General features: G+C 34.9%; 2 protein-coding genes across 7 annotated transcripts in view; one reads left to right on the top strand and one right to left on the bottom strand.

The window, feature by feature from the left end:
- The window catches only part of LOC106876127 (transmembrane protein 230), a 39,531-nt gene extending 28,935 nt beyond the window's left edge, over positions 1 to 10,596 (top strand). For all 6 annotated transcript variants that reach the window (XM_014924542.3, XM_014924539.3, XM_014924538.3 and 3 more), the window contains 2 exons: positions 1,047 to 1,169; positions 7,856 to 10,596. In XM_014924542.3, the coding sequence (XP_014780028.1) occupies positions 1,047 to 1,169; positions 7,856 to 7,993 (261 nt within the window). In that variant the 3' untranslated portion in view covers positions 7,994 to 10,596. The remainder of the gene's footprint in view (positions 1 to 1,046; positions 1,170 to 7,855) is intronic.
- Positions 10,597 to 13,628: 3,032 nt separating this feature from the next.
- LOC106876129 (ATP-binding cassette sub-family B member 10, mitochondrial) overlaps positions 13,629 to 22,866 on the bottom strand; it is a 30,603-nt gene continuing 21,365 nt past the window's right edge. The window contains exons 9-13 of the mRNA XM_014924544.3: positions 22,198 to 22,277; positions 20,447 to 20,627; positions 17,912 to 17,955; positions 17,125 to 17,159; positions 13,629 to 15,208 (exon numbers count right to left, since the gene is read on the bottom strand). Of these exons, the coding sequence (XP_014780030.1) occupies positions 14,962 to 15,208; positions 17,125 to 17,159; positions 17,912 to 17,955; positions 20,447 to 20,627; positions 22,198 to 22,277 (587 nt within the window). The 3' untranslated portion in view covers positions 13,629 to 14,961. The remainder of the gene's footprint in view (positions 15,209 to 17,124; positions 17,160 to 17,911; positions 17,956 to 20,446; positions 20,628 to 22,197; positions 22,278 to 22,866) is intronic.

Genomic DNA, 22,866 nt, shown 5'->3' with positions numbered 1-22,866 from the left:
CAAGGAGAAATGATTGTAGACAAGACAAAACAACTAATTTATCTTAGCCAAATAGTTAATGTTGTTTCTGTAGGAGGATTAAAATTTATGGGCTCTGAATCCACATTGTAATCTCAGTTTGTTTTTTATGTTTCCTCATTACCATGAGATGTCTAATTAATTATGTATGATTTATGCTTTGAAATTCTGAATGATGTTTCTCAGTATTTCCACCAATATCTGTGCAACCATCCCTCTGTCTGTCTGTCTGTCTGTCTGTCTGTCTGTCTGTGTCTCTCTCTGTCTCACACACACACACACACACACACAACACACACACACACACACACACACACACACACACACACACACACACACACACACACACACACACACTCACACTCTTAGCTTGCCTTTTTCAACCTCTATACTCTATCCACTAAGGCCCTTGCTACAGACCATGTTTGTCGTACAATTATTGAAGCTGAACATCCTCATGTGGACCAAGTCTCTCATCTGAAGATAATTTCCTTACACTTGTTTTGGAGGCCCCAAGAAAGGTGCTGCCCTTCCTCTTCCAACTAAGCCTTAAAATGTTCAGTCTCATAAGTCTGAAAGAGACTTCAACAGTCTTGGGCACAGCCTCTCTTCCTACATCCTATAAAATAAAATGTGCCTGCCTATAATCTCATTTCTTTCTCTTTTTTTCCTGTCAGTTTCTGTGTTTGTTTAACTCTTTAGCATTTAAACCTGTCATATCTGACCCAAATATTTTACCTGATTTATGTTCAAGCCAGCTGGACCTGGCCTATCACACTTGCTCTACAATGTTATTCTAAAAGCAATCACACCATTGAAATCTCGAAGCTATGAGATAATTCATGATTAATTCAAAACAATGTAAATGAATAAGCATTATATTTGACAGAGTAATCTGAATGCTAAAGAATTAAATTGTCTGTGTTTTTTTGTTTTTTTTTGCCATCCATTGGTATGTCTGGTCTAATTTTCTTGCCTCTTTTTCTCAATCTTCTTCTCCTCATCCATTTATTGGTTTCTTATTTCAGTTTGAAAAGCCTCCACCAAAGATTCCTTACAAGGCAATAGCTTTGGCTACTGCCTTATTTGCTGTTGGTACCCTTCTAATCACTATTGGTGCTTTGCTGTTAACAGGCCACATTAGCAGTGAGGTAAACTAAGTTTTATTGTATTTTAGGTTATTTTCTTAATGCTTTAGCATTTAAACCAGCCACATCTAACCCTAATATTCTACCTGTTTTTTTTGGCCAAACTGGCCAAATACAGTCTCTTACACCCACCCTACAATGTCATACTAAAAATAAACAATTACGTTATTGAAATCTCAAAGCTACAAGATAATGCATGATTAATTCAAAACAATGTGAATAAATAAGCATTTGACAAACTAATCTGAATGCTAAAGGGTTAAAAGAGATGGCAGTTTTGATCCAAGTCTCCATCTCTTTCAAATGAACAAAAACTCATGTTTTTGTAACCTTGTAAAAGAAATTAAAATTTTAAAAAAAGAAAAATTATATTTCAGACTTTCAGTTTAATTTCGAGTTTCAATTTCAGATTTGAGTTTTTATGAAAATATAGGTTTGAAATTTCAAAATAGAAATAAAAAAATTTAAGAAGTTTATTTTAAATCTCAGTTCAGAACATGTCTCTATCTATAATGCCAAAACTAATTTGTGTGTCAGTGTGTCACACTTTGGGACCCACCCCCACTCTCTCTCACTATTCAGTTACACTTCTACTCCTCTTGGTGGGTCAAGAGTAATAGTAGGCATAGATTGGTAGTAGATTGACAGTTGAGATGGTAATGGGGTGATAGTAATAGTATAAGCAGTAATTGTGATAGAGGCAGAGGCGACGGTGGTGGTGGTAGTAGCTAAGGCGGTCAAGCATGATAGCAAGGGATGTGAAAGACTGGTGATGGTGTTGGAGAGGAAGACAACAAAGTCAAAGGTATTGATGGTGGTGGCCTGAGCTGTCTGAATGGTGTGTTTATGGCAGTTGTGGTGGCGATGGTGGTGGTACTGGTGATGGTGATGGTTGAAAACAATCAACAGAAAGGAAGGTGAGACAGAAAAATAATTGTACTGACCCTCCAATAGGAATATGAAAAATGTTGTTTATCATGAAGCTTTGCAATAAGTTACAAGTTCACATATTGTATCATTGTTTTGACAAAAATTGTTCATTGCTTGAAAAATATTGGTCAAGTTTAATAAAATTTAACTTCTACTCAATGCATGAAGTGTCATTGTTGGGCCCAAGGCCCAATGAAGAGCCCTCCACAGGAGCTTGCTTATAAGCTGGTCTCTAATAATGCCACTTCCCTCACTTAATCTAATCATCATCATCATCATCATCATCGTTTAACGTCCGCTTTCCATGCTAGCATGGGTTGGACGACTTGACTGAGGACTGGTGAAACCGGATGGCAACACCAGGTTCCAATCTAAATTTGGCAGAGTTTCTACAGCTGGATGCCCTTCCTAATGAACATATAAAAGAGCCTCTACATGGCTGCTTGATACTTGCTAGAAATAGCAGCCAAGTCTCTCAAACAACAATCTACTCTTTTACTCTTTTACTTGTTTCAGTCATTTGACTGCGGCCATGCTGGAGCACCGCCTTTAGTCGAGCAAATCAACCCCAGGACTTATTCTTTGTAAACCTAGTACTTATTCTTTCGGTCTCTTTTGTCGAACCGCTAAGTTACGGGGACGTAAACACACCAGCATCGGTTGTCAAGCGACGTTGGGAGAACAAACACAGACATATATATACATATACATATATACGACGGGCTTCTTTCAGTTTCCGTCTACCAAATCCACTCACAAGGCTTTGGTCGGCCCGAGGCTATAGTAGAAGACACTTGCCCAAGGTGCCACGCAGTGGGACTGAACCCGGAACCATGTGGTTGGTAAGCAAGCTACTTACCACACAACCACTCCTGCGTCCTACTGTTAAAAAAAAAAGGAAGAACACACTGATTAATTTGATACACTTTGGGAAAAAAAAAACAATCCTAGATTGCCATAACTAGTGTCTTTGATCACAGGTGTGCTTGATCAAGATTTCTGTAGGATTAATCAATACCAACACTGATTTAGTAAACAAAATATCTAATGTAAACCATGAAAACAAATACTACTTTATTTCCTAACTATGCAGTTTAATGTTCTCTACTTCTTTGTCACACTGTACTAACCACATCATCAAGTCCTCCTTCTCTAGAGCATTAAGCCCTCTGGACTTCCCTTCCCACCCTTACATTTCTTGCCACAATCAGCTTGAAATTATTCAAAAGGAACATTAACCATGTTAGTCATACTAGTCTCAGAGGACCTCTGAAGGCCATGGTCCCAGTCTCTTCTTTCATGTCAGTAAAAATAAGTTTTAATTTGATATTGTCCTGCCTAGCCTCACCCATTTTGTTGTTATTATTTAACCTCATCATCCAAGCTTTTACTCCGACAATGTAGCTGGAGTTACATTATCTGATATGTCCTTCCTTTTTTAAGATGATAGGATGTGATTTTATAGAGATTTGGCTGCTGTTGCTAGCAGTTCAAGCAATTATGCAGAAATACTTTGCTTTTATCAGCTCTGTCTAATACGTTTATATAGTAAGAAGGATAACACATCACTTTTAACCTTTGCAACCATTCAGAATAAAGTGGTCAGCATTTAGGACAGACAGTTTGATATTAAAACACCTGCTCCGAGAATAAAAATTAATGTAACCAACACAGAGAGTATAATACAGCCAAATAAAAAAAACAAGGCTATTTAATTTTCTTTGAAGTTGGTCTGTAAAATAAATTTCATATAAAGTTAGAAATACTCAAGGAATATATTTCTGTCATTATTGTTTTAACAACCTGTTTTTTATGCAGGCATAGATTGAATCATCTTTTGTGTGAGGTCTAACGTCTTGAGATCTGATTGTACTACTGGTTTCCAGGTCTTCCTCTTAAACATTTATCCTTCAGCAATAGCACAACGTATTTTCATTCAGTTTTCACTTTATACAATCTACCTTTCATTTAGATCAGAGAAAACTTTGTTGTCAACAGAAGAAATTGATCCCTAAACCACTTTGACATTTTCTTTATTTTGACAGCTATGCTTTTGTTATAAATCCAGCAGTAATTAGATTACCTGACTAATAGGAACTATCAAGTATGATTAGTGAACTTCCTGGGCAGTTAACATCATTTCATGATTACTTCTACTACTAATTGTTTTTGTGCTTTTATTCCATCTAAAATTTTAATTCTCTTTATTTTGTTACATCATCATCATCAAAATCTCGTAACTGATGCAGCCAGTTGTTGACACTTTCCTAGTCAGCCATTGCCACTGATCTCTGTTCTCTGACATGTGTAGCAGGTTCTCTGTGTTGTGTCCTGTCCAGTCCTTGATGTTGTCAAACCAGGATTTCCTTTGTTTTTCTTTCTTTTGTCTTCCCTCAACTGTGCCCTGAAGAATGGCAGGAAGCTCTGGCATGATATTTTGCCACACACTACAGAATAAAAAAACCATATCAACTGCATTATGCAGATTCCCATAACCCATTTGGTCATAGGAGAACTATGTATCTTAGCTAGGTACCCATCTACCACACACGCACTTTAGATGAACAAATACAAAACGGAACTATATTATATGTAAATGTAAACATATAAACATTGAATAGATAGAATATAAAGAGAAAATACTTTATTTCGTTGCTTGTCTCATATTGGAAGTTCATTGTGAGGTCACTGTAGGTTCTGTCTCTCCATAAACATTATGATTAGGTTACTCTGTTTTCTTTTTTACTAGTTTCTAAAGCAGTAAAACCTGAATAACCACTTTTATCAAACTAATTATCTTGACTTCCTTTCTCCATTTATTAGAAAAAAAATTTCTCTGTCTTTAAATAAACTTACAATTTTTGTATACTTTGTCTCACTGGCTTCTGTTTACTTTAGCTATTAGTCTGAAAATGATACCCAACATTGGTTTGATGCCAGTATAGAGAGAGAGAAATTAGATGTTAATATAGTTGTTGGTAGTGATGATACTTATCATTAAGTTATTTAAAAGATATTAATAGGGATTTGACAGTAATAATGGTGATGATGTTGATAATAGCAGTGATTGGAGATGAGAAAATTGATTCTGTTTCTGAAGTGTCAATTAATAACAAGTCAGGAGGTGGGTGAGATTTGTAGGTTTTTGCATATATGTATGAGTGCATCATCATCATTTAATGTCTGTTTTCCATGCTGGCATGGGTTGGGTGGTTTGACAGGAGCTAGTCAGCAAGAGAGCTGCCCAGGCTCCAATTTGTCTGTTTTGGCATGGGTGCTTTTACGTGGTGCCTATACAAGTGCCTTTTACATAGCACTGGTTTGAGTGCTTTTTTACATGATGCTGGCACAAGTGCTCTCTATGTGGCACTGGCACAAAATTAATAAGTTACCAAGTTGATATGTTATGAGACTGAACAGTGATGAGTCAACAGTCTGTATCACATCCTCATAACTTCAAAGGAAATAGGTACAAAGAATAGTCACAGCCAGTTGTTGTGAAGAGGACTGGATAATTAATGAATGCTTCATTAGTTTATAGTTTTGAATACTCCTGTCAATCTTGAATAGGCATCAGCAAACCCTTATAATGTAATGAAATCCTGAAATCCATAGGACCAAAGGCAATTTAATTTCTTCCCCAATATATCCATTTGTTTAAAGCAATAGTTCCCATACTTTTTCTGGCTGCCACCCACTTGGCACCCAGACCACCCACCACAAATATAGACCACTTTCTGCAGCAAATTCAAAACAACTGTATTTCACAAATAAAACTTAAACCTAATTAATCTATTAATATTTTTTTTTACATCTATCACCCCATTTTGGCCACCCCATTACCATCCCACTTTTCTTCAACACCCCGCTGGATCTTTCCACCCCCCACCCCCAAGGGGGCAGTTCTGCCCACTTTGGAAACCATTAGTCTAAAGTAAGAAGTAAAATGTATGTGTATATCTATAAACACTTGGAAAAGAATACTATGCATCCTGTTAAGTTTGAAACCTTAAAAATTTGCTAAAATAAGAGCTGAAAATATGAACATTTAAATTCAGAAATGGAAAATATTGTCATCTGGTAGTCTATCTCCTATAGTAATGTACTCCATGGCCCAGCAATTATATGATTTGGGAAGAGTGCATGAATGAAGATGAATAAAAAAAGAAGCCCCACTGTTATTTTATGCCTCTTCTAAGATCTTAGCATGTGAAATTTGTTGTTGTTTAATCCTAGATCAGCTGGACTCAAGCAAAACTTATGCCCAAAGACATTCTAGCAATAACAGTCTTATCTTTTTAGTTTGGTAAGTTGTGTATGGCTGTATTTGTTGTTGGGTGTTAGCAATGGCAGGCATCTCTGGTGGTTAGCAAGAGAGAAATAATCTCACTATAGTCAGTGTGGAATTGTCTAACCTGCATTTTCAAATGGGCCTGATAGAGCTAAGGTAATTTTTTTCCAGTGTATTCATGACCAATGTTTTGAAGTTAATTAATGGGACATTTTTCATTTTTTTGATGGCAACAAAATGATAGGTTTTTGGTTGATACTGCAGACAGTTACAATATATGTAGCTTATCAAGGAGGCTGGGTTGACAGTTATAAACTCCAGGTGCATAAGAATCTCTGTCAAGAATTCTCTCTATTATTTTTTGAAAGTCATTTCCTTGGTCTTAGCATCTCTAGTGGAACTGGGAGACGGAGTGCAGGTGCTGAATAAATTTTCCCATGAATCCAATGGTTGCTAGGGCCATTTAGTTTCTCAGGATACCATTGTGTGGTGTGAGGGTAGTTCTGTATGTTAGCAACAGCTTTTGAAAGACAAGATCCCTTCAGGGATAGTTGGTGGTATTTCAGCATGGGATACAGTATAGATTTGTATGAGTGCATGTTTTTCTCTGGTGTAGCTTACAATGTTGGAAATAATGTTGTCTAGGCAAATGAAAAAGTTTATGGTATTTATAGGTGTATGAGACATACTGTCTAAATAGGGACAATAAGCATTAGAAATTTAGGTATATTGAAAGGTTGATTTCAATGGTAGATAGTCACAAATTTCTTACAACATAGTATATTCAATTGAATGTACTACATGGCTAGTACCTTATTGCATTTCTTCAAACACGCCACCTAACACACACATAAGGGATGACAGGCCAACTCAATTCTAGCAGGATTTGAATCCAGTGTATTTCATTTATTAGCCAGCTTACTGTTCTTGCCACTCCACTAGCGTGTATGTACTAGTTTGTATTGACACACACACACTTCCTCATTACAACAAATAAAAACAAACATATTTTGAAATTAAGCATTCATTGAAATGCAAAGTTAATTTTCATATTTTCAACTCTCTTGTTTCCACTGTTAAAGAGATTTAGAAATCAACTATAGTATCTATAGTGATTTTAGTATATCTTAACCTTTTAAAGATGAATATCTGTTTATTTGTCAGATTAGTTCATTGATTGTTTCTTTTTTATCATATCTTTTTTTGTTTATTGATGTGTTTATTGATGTTTTACAAACTCTATACCAATTTTTCTGCTGTGCACTAATTCTTTTTCTGTTTTCTACTTATCTATTGATTTTTCTGTTTATACTTTTTTTGTTTGTTGAGTTCTATTTGCAGATATTTTTTGTTTATTCTGCTCTGTGTTTCACTGTCTGTCCTGTGAATGTCATTGTTAGTTCTTTGTATTACTATGCTCCATGTCAAATTGTACTTTTTCTTACTTAATTGTCTTTTTCTTTTGCAGTACTCTGACCGTACCTGGCCACTACTTATCCTTGGTGCCCTTATGTTCATCCCTGGTTCCTACCATGTCATGATAGCATACTATGCCTACAAAGGGTATGAGGGCTATTCTTTTGAGGACATTCCAGATTTTGATTAACTGTATTTGTATCCTTGCCACTCAGCATGCAGCTTTGCTACAAGCCATATGGTGGATGTTCTTGCTAAGAAATCTTAAGAAGCTTTGATGTCATATAAACACTCTCATTTCATTTCAACATTGAAATGTTCCCAAAGTTATACTTGGGTTAGTGGCAACATGTGTCAGTCAATGCTACAAATATTCTTTTCTACTCTAGGCACAGGGCCCTACAAATATTAAGTACAAGTAACTGTACCCATCTATTATTGGTTAGGCTAAAAATATGTTGGCAGGCCAAACCAAATAGCCTAAAAGTATTATTTGGTAATATTTATGAAATATTTTCTTTTTTAAACAGTTTTTTTTTTCACAATTTTGTCTGCACACATGTGCCTTATACCTGGTTCCAGTAATGCTTCAGAGGTGGTTGGTAAATTGTCATTATTTATTTTTAAATACCCTGGGGGAAAAAGAAAAGTAGCAATATTAACAGTCAAGATATAACTACACAACAAGAAGCAACAATAACATCAATAACAGCTGCAGCAGCAATAATCAGCAACAACAAAAATAACGTGAAATGACTTGTAAAAGCATTAAAAAAAAGGAATAAAAAGACACAGCAACAACAGGAAGCAACTACTAACATTGCTAGACCGCAACCGTAATCAGTATCATCTAAGAATTTAGTCAGTGTCTTTTATTCTGAAAAATATATTCTGACAGCAAAATACGCAGATATTAAAAGAAATATTTTTACAGTAGGGTGATAAAAATATGAGAACCCAGTTCTTCTACTCTCACATTTTCATTCTCACATTTTCATTATAATCACATAGTTCACTTTATTTAAAATTTGAACATGACTTACATAGTCAGTTTCAGGTTAACTAAAAACAAATTTTTTCTCAAATATTTCTATAGAAAAGAGCTTTTTTCCTTTTATTTTTTTTTACATTTAGATGAAGTGGTAAGCCTTGACATTAGCAGATCTTCCTAACATAATGAGGTTAATGTGCTTCAGATTGAACTTGAGTTGTCTGATGACAGGGAAAACATGTGTAAGGAGTCCTAATTGGCTACAATTCTAGGTGTGAAAGGTAGAGAATGTATGGGGTTTGGAAGGTGAAACAAAGTTGGGATTACAAAGAAAGTTGCAGCAGAGAAAGGAAGCCGTATGAGTGTAGACTAGTTGTTGTAGCATGTTTTTGTTGTGTAGTAGCTCCATCCCAGATATGTGATCAGTTTTCAGATGTAAGTCACACACCTGTTTTGTAAAGAGCCATAGCTATTCAGATGTAGTAAGGATTAAGGTTGCAAGACTATTTCCTTAATATGCATACGGATTGCATTTTGGTGACTAAGTTATATGCCTATAATCATACATGACAACCGAATATAATCATTTCTGATCTGGCACAATGTGTCTAAGTTGCATAAGGATGACACCTTTTCAATAGGGAGTGAAGAATGGTATCATCTATTGTGATATCTGTGGAGAGCAACTGCATACATACAGATGGTGCACTCTGGTCCCTCCTTGAGGAAATCAAGGAACAGACAGCAACAAAGTGTACACATTAGCCAACTGCCTTATCAATAACATTGACATGTTCTCAAGGGCCTGTATACAATATTAGATAGTAAATGCAGTAAATGTTTTGTCTTCTGCATTTGAAAACTATCGAGTGGCATCAAGGAACATGTGTAAACAAATGTTTTATACCATACTGGCAACATAGCATAACATTGGCAATTTAAGAATCAAGGAAGTTATCTTCATTAATAAAGTGAAGTTGTCAATCAACAACAGACAAAAGTAGCATGAGATAGGGTGGTCATACACATATACACACATTTCCGTGTGATTGTTTTACATGTTAGATATAGCAGTTAAATCTTCTTCAAATTACACACTATCATCTTCAAAAAGGATGGATAATGGGATGAAAAATGAGATGATCATAGGTCTGCTCTTTCAGGAAAAACCTTGAACTAAACAACAATAAACAGGGAAAAATAAATTTTATAAGATAAACAAAACTGAAATTGACATCTGCTACTTTCCAATAAACTACATTACTAAGTAAAGTACAATGCTGTTCCATTGGAATCACACTTTGCTCCATATTGGGAGAAAATTCGTTGGTGATGAGAAATGGTATTGGTTCTTATCTACTGAGCTTTAAAATTCATGTGCGACTACACGAAACCTAATTAATCCTCCCCAGAGTTGCAACTCTTTGGAATTCCTTCTTCACTCAAGTGGTTTTCCTGCCAGACTCTAACTTGTGGAGGTTGGAACTGAAGATAAACTACATTGATCTCATCTGGAAGGTCCAGAGCCATGGGCAGTCTTCCTTCTTCATTTGATGAAACAAAAATATGTACATAAACCTGTAAGGAATGATTAGTAGTTTAATGGTCACTTATTTGCGATTATGAAGGTGAATATGTTTCATTCTCATGTGCTGTCTTCTGACATAATCATGTTGTATTTATTATGACTCTGGTGTTATTTGTATGAGTGAATGTGTGTATGTACATGGCACTTATGTACAAATCATGGTAAGATATAAACCTTATTTTTCTATAACTGTAATAAATATATGATTATTGTATGTGGCTTTTCTGTTGTGACTAATTGTCTTTTAGTTAGATACAATATTTCAGTTATCTAACAGTATTCAAAATTCAAAAAAACTGTAAGACCAGTGTTTATCTCTGGTTTTTATAGCAATAAGTAGATGAAAGTTGAATCTCTTCTCTGAATAAGAGGATGCTGGTGTGTTACAGGTAACTTTTCCTACAAGTGGATTGAAATTTTGCTCTGTAAATCAACAAATTATTAATCAAACTTTATAATGTGTACAGAATTTTCTTCACTGTCTTTTTTTTCCTAAGCTCTCAAGTCAGCATTGGTGACAATATGAACATCTTACAATGAGTTAAAATCATCATTTAACGTCCCTTTTCCATGCTGGCATGGGTTGGACAGTTTGACAGGAGCTGCTCCAGGTCCCATTGTCTGTTTTGGCATGGTTCTACAACTGGATGCCCTTCCTAATATCAACCACTTTACAGTGTGTTCTAAGTGCTTTTTACATGGCACCAGCACTGGCAGGGTCACAGAGTACCTTGCAAGTCAAAACCCCCCTCAACTGGGAGTGGGGAGTAGTACTGAGTAAAGTGTTGCCTTGTGCCAGTTGAGAGATTAAAGGTATATATGTACATAAACCTGTAAGGAATGATTATCAGGGATAGGTGTCTTGCTGTACAGTGGATGCCCCAAGAAACATCATTATTCATTTTCTTAAGATATTTTAAGTGAATCAGATAGTTGACACAATTCCCTAAGAACTTATTGCTTTCCTGAGCATTTCCTTTCATAATATTGATTTGGGAATATATAATGTTTTAAATGTACATGACATTAAGAGTGTAGTGAAATAAGCTGGTTTCAATAAGGAATCAAAATCAACTCACAAACTTGACAGAATTTAGCCTTTAGTTTTATAACATACACTATATTCACCTTTATATCATGCTGAACCAACAAAGAAGCCTATATGTAGCCACTTGAACAACTATAAATAGGAGCCAAACCTCATTCAAATTCTACTCAACTGTCTTAAGAAAAATGACACATTGGATAGTGTTGTCTGGAATATACTATACCTGAGAGATGCTCATTACTGGAAAGCCTTTGACTATGGTTCGATTTGGGACTAAACAACATCACATTAATGACAGACATAAATTGGTAGAGGAGAGGGATAATCAATGAAATCAACCCGAAATACATATCTGGTGTTTATTTTATCAATATCAATAAAAATAAATCTATACCTTTGAAAGAAGTATTGGCTCCCAGGTCTGTGTTGGTTCCACTGTGTGTTGCCACTATGTGTACAAGTGTTTGGTGGAACATTTCTTTGTTGAAGAAGATAAGGTTCAACTGCATTATGCAGATTCCCATAACCCATTTGGTCATAAGAGAACTATGGATCCTAGCTAGGTACCCATCTACCATACACACACACACATATAAAGATGAATGAACCCAAACATCTGGATTTAAGAATGAGTTAGAGAGAAAAGCCCATACTTGTCACTAAGTGGGGAGGAGGGGCACTCAATTGCACTCTCCTTATTCAATATATTTCTTGAAGTCTGACTAACATGCCTGTCACTAAAGGGGTGCACTGGATGGCACTGCCCTCTCACTTATCCAATGGTGCACCCTGAGCTTTACAAACTACAATTTATGAAAATCTTCCCACAATACAAATTATTGCCCACCCAGAATATTCTGAAGTACCCCCAGGCACCAAAGTCTGGCAATAGGCCTAGAAAAGCCAACTCAATACTGTAGATATTTCAAGGTGGTGAGCTGGCAGAAATGTTAGCACGCAGGGTGAAATGCTTAGCGGTATTTCGTCTGTCTTTATGTTCTGAGTTCAAATTCTGCTGAGGTCAACTTTACCTTTCATTCTTTCGGGGGTTGATAAATTAAGTCTAAGGCAGAAGGAGTGTGCTCCTTGCCTTTTCATTCCTCTTCTCAGACTAGGACACATTTGTTGTTTAATATAACAATTAGACGGTAAAAAGCAGGCTGGTATTTATTTCTAAGCCATTTTTATATCACAATGTGTACTGGGGTTGATCTAATCGACTGCACCCCACCCTTAAATTTTGCACCTTGTGCCTAGAGTAGAAAAGAATACTGTAGATATTTCACTGGGAAGAACAATTAATTTGTACATATCTCAATTCAGTCAGTTGTTAGAAACAATCAGATATTCTGAGTTAGTTCCTTGTCATATGTTAGGTATCCAAGGGAAAATAGACATCTACTTAACAACACAATCTGGAATTGAGCTTTTGGTTTTACATGCACCCAAGGCTCGTGGAAACATTGAATGAGAGAGAAAGTTCAATTCCATGTGAGTGAAAACATCTGAGTAAAAGAAAATATTCAGAATATAAGATGATTCATAGTTTTGGACAAACTTTACAAAAAGGCTTCTACAGTCATTACTCAATGCCACAGAAGTGGTCAGATATACAATGCAATACCAGTTTAATAATTTACTGTTAAATATGAGAACATGTGATTAAAATTTAATTTAAATTTAAATGGATGAGAAAGATGTGATCATTTTTTTAGTAATTTCTATTCTTGACCATATGCTGGAGCATTCACTTTTTAGACTATGATATCAACTTTGGTACATATTTTATTGATGTCTAGAAGTGAAACGCATGTCATCCTTGGCATAAAAAAAGACAACTCAGAATTTAATACTGCAAGCTGCTTTTCTTTGATGCATAAAATTTGTTAATTCTATGCTAACACACGTACATGTGTGTGTGTGTATGTATGACAGGCTTTTGCAGTTTTATCCAAGTTTTACTCACAAGGTTGACTCAAGACTATGGTTGAAGACACTTGCCCATGGTCTCATGCAAAAAGATTGAACCCAGAAGCATGTAGTTGTAAAGCAAGTGCATTAATCACAATGTTATGTCGTAGTGTTCAATCATTATGCATGGAAAAAAATTGCTTAGTTGTACAGTGTATAAATCAAGAATAAACAACTTACATCTTTTTAAAAATAAATTATATTTAGAAAGAAAACATCTGCAAATATTTTTATTTTTGAATCAGAAAATATATGTTTTATTCAAGTAAAGGACATTTTTTAGTAAGTTATATAATATTTTTATATATATGTATACAAAAAAACCCCACCACCATTTCTCTCTGTGGTAGCATGACATCCATTGGTATTAATATCCCTCAACAAATAAGACAATATTAAGAGAAATTTCTATGAATAAAAGAAAATTTTAGAATATCAAATTTTTTTGGTCATGATAATTTCTCAAAATGGAAATTATTATGAAATAATGCTCTAGAGATTCTTGATGCTATTGCTGTATAAGCACAAATCTTTAAATTTTCAAAGGAAGGAGAAAAGGGATTTGTGACATAAATGAAGTTATATTGTAAGTGAAAGAAAGAAGTTGTAAACTCAGTCTGCGAAGGACTTGACTATTTATATTGTTACAATGATAGAAGAGGTGATGAGACTAGTGACATGGTATGTTATCTAGTTGAATGCCACACATTTTCTTTGAGAACATCTAGCAATAGTCCGGAGATCATATTTGAATCAATAATTCCTCATTATCATATAGAGTACTACAATGGCAAATTGCAGTATTTAATTATACTCTTTGTGGTCCAAGTTCAAATCCCTGCAGGTTCCCAGTTTACTTTCTGTCCCTCTGGGATTGATAGAAAATGTTCCGGCAAGAAATCATTGGACAGATTGGCAGAATTGTCAAAGCACTGAATAAAATGTCTTGTGATATTTGTTCTGATTCTTTATGTTCTAGGTTCAAATCTCATTGAGGTCAACTTTGTTTTCATCTTTTTAGGGGTTAATACTAGTGCTTGACTAATACTTTATCAACTTAAAAAGGATGAAAGGCAAAGTTGACCACTGTGGGATTTGAACTCAGAACACAAAATGCTGGAATGAATATAACAATGCATTTTTTTCCAACATTTTAATGATTTTACCAATCCTCTGCCCTATAATAATTGTTTCTAGCATTGGCACCAGACCTCAGTTTTGAGGGATGGGGCAGTTAGTCAATTAAACTGACCTTAGACTTTGACTGGCACTTTATTTTATCGACCCTGAAAGGCAAAGTTGATCTCAGTAAGATTAATAATGTTTTGTCAAATTCATTACAGCCAACTTTTTTTAAACTTTAAATTTTTCAGCTTCAACAACAGCAGCTCCAAAGAAATGAATCAAATATATCCAAGTGCAGCCGTTAGTTCTTCATTCATAATTTCAATTGCTGTTTTGAATTGATCATTTTCACTTCAATCATATAACTAAAAGCTTTGAGAAAGGCATATACATTATCACATTCTATTTCTAATTTCTTTTTATCCATTTTTTGGTTTATTCATTGGCAGATGATGCAGCAGGTGTAGTTTGTTGTTCAACTAGTTTCTGGAAAATTCCATTGGGTATTTTCAGCAATTCTTCATAGTTCCCTTCTTCAGCTACCACTCCATCATTTAGTACTATGATACGATCCACATTGCGAATAGTGGAGAGACGGTGAGCAATAATTATAACTGTACGGCCTGCCATTACTCTATCCAGAGCTTCTTGGACAATATGTTCACTTTCAGAGTCCAAAGCACTGAAAAAGAAACAATATATGTATGTAAGCATATTTGTATGCATATATATGTATTTATCAACATATGTGTATATCACATTATATATATCTGAAATATATATATGTATAATGGTTTTTCTTTTTCTATATATTTTTATTGTAATATTTATCAAGTCTAAAGCAGAAGGAGTGTGCTCCTAGCCTTTTCATTCCTCTTCTCAGACTAGGACACATTTGTTGTTTAATATAACAATTAGATGGTAAAAAGCAGGCTGGTATTTATTTCTAAGCCATTTTTATATCACAATGTGTGAACAACAGTGTCACTGGTTACAAGTTTCAACTGAGCCAATCACTGCTTCACTATATCTTTAGCGGTGAAAATGACAAGAAAGAGTCTATTAAAGCACTTAATTTTAAAGCAATGGTGATTCAGAAGTATTTACACCCTTCACCAATGAATATTGGTTTCAAATTTTGGCACAAGGTCAGCAATTTCAGAAGGATGGGGTAAATCAGTTACATTGATCCCAGTGTTCAACTAGTACTTTTTTAATCCATCCTGAAAAGATTATAGGCAAAGTCAACCTTAGCAGAATTTGAACTCAGAGCATAAAGATGGACGGAATGCTGCTAAGTATTTTGCCTGGCGAACTAACAATTCTGCCAGCTTGCTGCCTTCCCCCCAATGAATATGGGTAACAGATACAAACATAAATATATCTGTATATAAAGAGCTCCTGTTCATTTCTGTGTACTACATTACACTCCTAATATACTGGTCAAGCCAAAGGTTATGGTAGAAGATATTTGTCTAAAGTGTTATGCAGTAGGATCAAAGTGAAAACCCACATAATTGTAAAAAAAAAAAAACTTCTTAACCAGACAGCCATATTAAGTAGAGTTTTATATAAAAATGGTTTTTAGATTAAACTACTTGCTACGAGATCTTAAAAAGAGAAAGAAAAAACACTGATTATGCACAGAATAAACACGTTTGAAAGAAGTAAAAGCTGTTGTAGTGGTAGCAAAAGTGTGACATTTTGATAGTGGATCAGGAGTTTCTTTAGAAAGGACTAGAAAAGCCATTTTAGATGAAGGACATGTTGCACTTAGGGGATAGGGTAACTGAAATTATCAATATCAAAGAACCAGGCATCCATTGTACTAACAAAAGAAGCAATTATGGCATTGATACCCGTTCCTCAATAAAAAGGTATTTGTTTCACAAAGTATGTCTAACAGTTATAATTACTATTGCAATAGTGATTAAAAATATTGAAACATGTGCATGACACAGTAAACTCATCTATCTGTTTTGTCACACTTACAATGGGCTGTTGCATATGTGTAGATATACAACAGCTCATTTCTTTGTGATGATGCAAGAAACATAATTAGTTGGAACAATTTAAAAGAAAATCCATCAGATGAAAGAAAATCAATGCCACACTATGCTAGCTCTGTCATGATTTATACAATCTTACATTCCCATGTTTAGCATTCAGATTACTGTCACATGCAATGCTTATTTACTCATTGTTTTGAATTAATGATGGCTTATATTGTAACTTAAAGATTTTAATGATGTGATTGTTTATTTTTAGAATGACATAATAGGGTACTTGTGAAAGGCCAAATGTGGCTGATTTAAATTGAAAACAAGTAGAATATTAGGGCCAGATATAGCCAGTTTAAATGCTAAAAGGGTTAAGTTGCTACAAAATATGATAAAAATGGCTTTTAGAAAAATATGTTTAATTACATGTTATATCAAAAGTAACTTTAATTCTACACAACTACAGATTCTACAGAAACTATCAGCCATAAAGTTTTTGTCCACACTGAGAAAAGTTAAGATTATGATCTCCAAGTAATCGAGACAAACTATACAGAATACAAAAGTAACAATTTCCAGAAGTTAAAATGCAACTTACCTTGTAGCTTCATCAAGAATCAAAATCTGTGGATCCTAAAAGTAAGAATCAGCCATGATAATTTCTGAAGTTCAACATTTATAAACTACTATAACATAGGCATCACCCAGATAACCATATTTTTTCATTATGTGATATGGCAAGATGTGGTAGTTACATGTACAAGTGCATGCTGACAAGTTGGTTTGCTGTTTTAAAAATGTGGTTTCTTTTTGGGCAGAACTCGTATGCGCAAATTCTAGTTGTTAGCTCATATCAGCCAATTCTAGTTGTTAAGGTGAATATGTTGTAACACTACAATTAAGTTAACAGTGCGGTGTAATCCCAAGTGAATTTACTTAAATTCAATGTTAATGGTTTCTTTTTTTTTTTAAGATATTGTAAATACATGTACAATTGTAAATAAAGTTCACATCCACAATACATGAACATTGTGATATGTCTATTAGATTATATGATGTCAGCAGCTCATGTTATTACTACTGCCACTATATGGCCCTGACAAACATACTCTAAAAAATCTACAACAGAGTAGCACAGTTCACCACAGTAAACAATGGCTATACTGATGTATAACAGATAAATATTTCAGGATCAAGTTAATGAGAAATTACTATTGTGTTTTTTCCCTTGAACTACTATATGAAGGTGAAACCTTTAATCTCTTCATAATCATACAAGATAGAAGAGATAGTTATACTTGTTGAAATCAAAGCAAAATACTGATGAGTTTTATAGAAATAATTACCAAAATTTTGAAATTTGAAGAATGCAACACTGTGCTTACCTTTAGTATAGCTCGTGCAATAGCAATCCTTTGCCGCTGCCCACCTGATAAAGAGAAATATAATTGTAGTTTAGAGATAAGAAGGCAATTCCACTGGTGCTGCCACCTAGTTGTGCACTCAGAATGAATGGATCAATGGACAGCACACATCAAGCTAAGGCATGTGCCTTCAGGTTGATGGACATTTGAAAAACAACTTGAGTTTAGCTATAGTTCTGGCTTAAAGACATTCAGTTATTAATACTCAGAGGCAGCCTGTTAGAACATGTAAACTGTTGCTCTGATCACACAGTTCTTCTCGTACTGGATGAAAAAAGTGTAGTGAAGTTGACATTGCCAGCATCCACTAATGGTCAGTACAAGCATTAGTGGCAGACGATGCATGAGCAGTCTGTCACACTAAGTTCCTTACAATTTGGAATGTCATGTACATATGATGTGCTAGTAGAATAAAACTAATCTGTCTCATGATGGCCTAATCTCAGTTCATGTTCTCTGTCAGTGCATGAACATAAGCTAGAATTCATTTACCTGAATGTTTGAGGATCTAGAGAAATAGTGGTTTGGTTGAGCCATAATATTAATATTTGTATCTCTGATTATGTGCAAGAGCCATTTGCTTACAGGCAAAAGCTCCCACAAACCTTCTTTTCAGATATTGAAAGCTGTTCCTCAGCTCCCTACTCACTCTTCCAATCAAGTTCACAAATATGACAATTTGAATGGTCAGCGAAATGGTCAAAATCTTGCCTAATTAGCCTAAATGAACAATTAACCATATTTGTGATGTCAAATCTTTGAAACTGAGGTAATAATTATCTTCAAATTACATAGATTAATAGTGACCATAGTATAGCAGTTGCCTGTTGTTCTTGGAAAGAAAACGGTTTTTTTTTGGCAATTTTAAAAATATTTAAGTAAAGCCTATTTTGTTATGTTACAAACAGTCAAATCCACAGTGTTTTCAGATCTAGTTAAATCTAAAAGTACAAGTCACAGTGACTTGAGTTTTGGCACATTTATAGTTGGTATAGAACTAAATAAATCCAGTGATTTTGGAACATGACAACATTTCAATGAAATTTTAATGGACTATTAAAAATGGCTATAAATGGCATTGTTTCAGATCAGGACACCCAACATAAATTGGATTTTCTCCATTTTGATGGAGATTTTTCCAAATTTTATTTTGCATCAGTCTCAGAAATGATAGGGGTAAGCTTTTTATGAAAAAAAAATTGGGAAAATTTATGATCCTCCCCTTTCTTCCCCTCCAGGTTGATTTTGGCCAATTTTGTTTGCTATGCACTGAAAAACAATGGGAGAAGCCTTTTCGTTAAAAAGAAGATTTTGAAAATATTTTCAAACGAAAAGATGTATGATTTAAGGGAGATTTAACTGTTGTTTCTAGGACATCTCACATCCACCTGATACCTTTCTTAGAATTGCATGTAGACCTAGATTAAAAAACAAACAAATTGTGAAAACTATTTCCTTGCTTTAAGCATTAAAAACATTAATTAAAAGCATTAACAACATCTATAGCTTGCAGCAAACTCATTAGTAGAAGAGAGAGAGGTAAAAACGAATATGTAAATACTGACACAAATTATCCCTACTGTATTCAAAATTAGGGGAAAAAAATCACATCTGACTTTAATAGTCTACAAAATTACATTCATTGCACAATATAATTTTTACTGACAGAATTTGACCAATATTTCTCAAAGAAAAACGAAATTTACAATATCTACTAGGTATGCCTAACAGCTCTCCACATGTTAAAACAGCGAGAGGGAATAAACACCATTCTCAATTACTTGTAATTTCATTAGTGTTGGTGCCATGTAAAAAGCACTCACTTCACTGAGTAAGATGGTTGACAGAAAGTGGAGCTTGATGCAGTCTTCCAGCTCATCAAATTCTGTCAAACTGTCCAACCCATGTCAGCATAGAACACAGACATTAAATGAGGATGACAACAAAGTGCCTTTTGTATATTTTTTTGGTTCACTGTAAAGTTGTTGTTCTTTAGCCCTAGATCAACCCTAGTTGAACTGACCTATGATTAAAGGCATTTCAGTTGTAACTATCCCCTCTTTTGGCACATTTAAGACTATATTGTCTAGTATGTTCTTCTAAGACAATAAGATGCAATTTCAGGCAGATTTGGCTCCTATATCTAGCAAATCATGTGGCTACATAGAAGCTCCCTCTTTGTTTTCACAATTCTGGGGCTTAATGAAATAAGTACTTGTCATGTACTTATTGCTATTCAGTTAAAATCAGTCTGGTGGCATTTGGCTTATAGCAAGTGCAAGTAATCTCTATTTTTCTGATTCTCTAGGCCTGCTAGGACAAGTAATGTACTGAACTAGAGGGCATTAAATAGTTCCATAACAGACTTTGAACCATGGTCTGTGAATCAATACTTCCATGCTTTCTTCATTATAAAAAATATAACCAGAATGAGAAAGTGAAGCAGAATCTGATAGAAAGATGGAATTAATATGATGAACACTTTGTTTAACTCACCAGAGAGCATCACTCCTCTTTCACCAACCAAAGTTTGAAAACCATCTGGGAAATTCTTTATGAAGTTGTAAGCATTGGCTTTTTTTGCAGCTTCCTCAATGTCAGCCATTGGTACACTGGATGGATTTGGTCTACCATATGCAATGTTCTCAGCAATGGTGTTGGAGAACAAAATTGGTTCCTGAAAAAAACAGAGAGTATTATGAAGATTGTACAATAAACAATGAAAATATTCTTACATGATGGTGCCATGATTTTGTTCCTTTGCTGCTTCAGTTGGGAATGGTAAGATCAATATGATGGGTCTTCATTTGCAATTACTGGAGCTAATAACTGTAGGAGTAATATGGGTGGGGTGGGTGTCCAGATTTGACACACTGGGGAGGAAGGTCAAGGAAAAAGTGCTTAGTGCAGGGACTGATTGGAGAAGACACACAACAGGAAAGACAAATGTATCAGATGATACTAGGTAAAGGTGGTACACAAAGGCCATTATAGTAGTGAACAGAAAGGCAGAATGGGAAGAAAGCCCATCTGTTGGCTAGTGGTTGAAGTGTATTGCTGACCCCATGCAAATTAGTCAGGGTGAATTTCATTTTTTTGATGAAGTCAAAGATGTTTGTATGTGTAGCAGCACCACCCATATGTGTGAGCAGTATTCCACTGAAGGCTCTGCTTGAGCATTACTGTGTTTCAGCAAATGCTGTCAGCTGAGTCTTAAGTCAAGTTGGGAATATGAGATCATCAGTGACTGTGAGCCCTGACATTTGTAATGACTTTGGTGGCTTTAGTTGAATACTGTTCATAATTAGAAAGGATTGGGTAAAAGTTTGTTTCTTTGATAGTTCCATGCATGCATGTGAATGTGTAATAGTCAATGTGAAACACTGATATGTCAAGATCAATGAGAGAATCCCCAACATTCTATCTATTACCTGGTGACTGGGGATCATAATGATTTTGGTATTTCTAACAGTACCTTCCTGTTTAACAGTTCCAAACAGACTTCAAGCTTCAAGATAATGTTTTGATATTTTGGCCTATGGCAAACGAAAATATTCTCCAGGTGTTGTTTCTGACGCTTTGCAAGTCACAAAGACAACTTGTCTAGGTAAACTTCAGTAGCATCCGTCTAAGCAATGCACCCTAATATGAAATCTGATTCAATAGCAGTAACAAACTAACACTTGTGATGTTTGTGTGGTTAAGAAGTTTGGCATCTTCATAGTCCTCATAGTATGAATGTTGTTGGCTAAAGTTCTATAATACTGCTGTGAGTGAAACTGGTCGATAGTAACTGAAGAAGCCTGTTGTGCAAGTGCATGTGTGTGTGTGTGTGTGTGTGTGCGTCTGCATGCAGCTGTGTTTGACTTCTTGTCTTTGCATACTTAGATTCTTCAAACAAAACAACCAACCCCACAATCAAATACAGGCAGTGTTGTATGCTTATAGTCAATCATAAAGGCACATCTTGGCTTCTTGACATGTCCCATGATCTTTATAAACAAAGAGGCTCACAATGATGTCTGGATTGTTTGTTTGATAGACAAGTAGATTATAACTGTGTTTGGAAATAGGTGAGAGTTGGTGACAGGAAGGGCATCCAGCTATAGAAAATCTGTTTCAATGAATTCTGCCTGATCCATGTAAGCATGGTAATATGGGCATTAAAACAAGGATGATACACAGTTTTTTCTTAAATCACTTAGTTAAATAGATATATAGATAAGGATGTTATACATTAAAATTACCTGACTAACGATTCCAAATTGTTGCCGAAGCCAGGACAGGTTTAGACAGTCGATGTCTTGGTTATCCAATTTTATACATCCTAGAGGAAATTATGATAATAATATTACAATTAAAGTTTAAAATTGTGAACAAAATTCTCTGTAAGTATCTTTATTAATTAGTATGAAATGGAAAAGAGAAGAAAGAAACAACATAAAGAGTTTTCTTTTTCAGGTTCTCCAAGTTAGACTAAGAGATAAAAATAATTAGTTATAGCAACTATCAATTTTGTACAATTTGAATTGGTATAGACTGGTGAATACAGAAGATGTCAGTATGAAGGAAGATCCATGGAACACAATTTTGTAAGCAGAAAGAATGGAAATGAAGAAACAGTAAAGTAAATTACTGTTAACTATTTTAACAACTCATGCTAGCATGGAAAAACAAATTTTAAAATGTTGATGATGATAATCATATGAACCCATCAATTTTCATCAAATTTCTGGTTTTGAAAAAAACATGATAGTTAATGTAGACCCAATCACTGCCACATGTAAGTAAATCTATATAAACATGTGCATAATTGCTCGCAGTCTATTTATATTTATATCATTGAAGGTGGTGAAGTGGCAGAATTGTTAGCAAGTGGGCAGGTGATTTTAGGAGGGTAAGGAAGAACAATTCAT

The sequence above is a fragment of the Octopus bimaculoides genome, chromosome 14, assembly GCF_046866305.1.
Source record: "Octopus bimaculoides isolate indiv1 chromosome 14, ASM4686630v1, whole genome shotgun sequence".
NCBI lineage: Eukaryota > Metazoa > Mollusca > Cephalopoda > Octopoda > Octopodidae > Octopus > Octopus bimaculoides.
The sequence above is the reverse complement of the archived record's forward strand: the minus strand, read 5'-3'. Positions and strand labels throughout refer to the sequence as shown.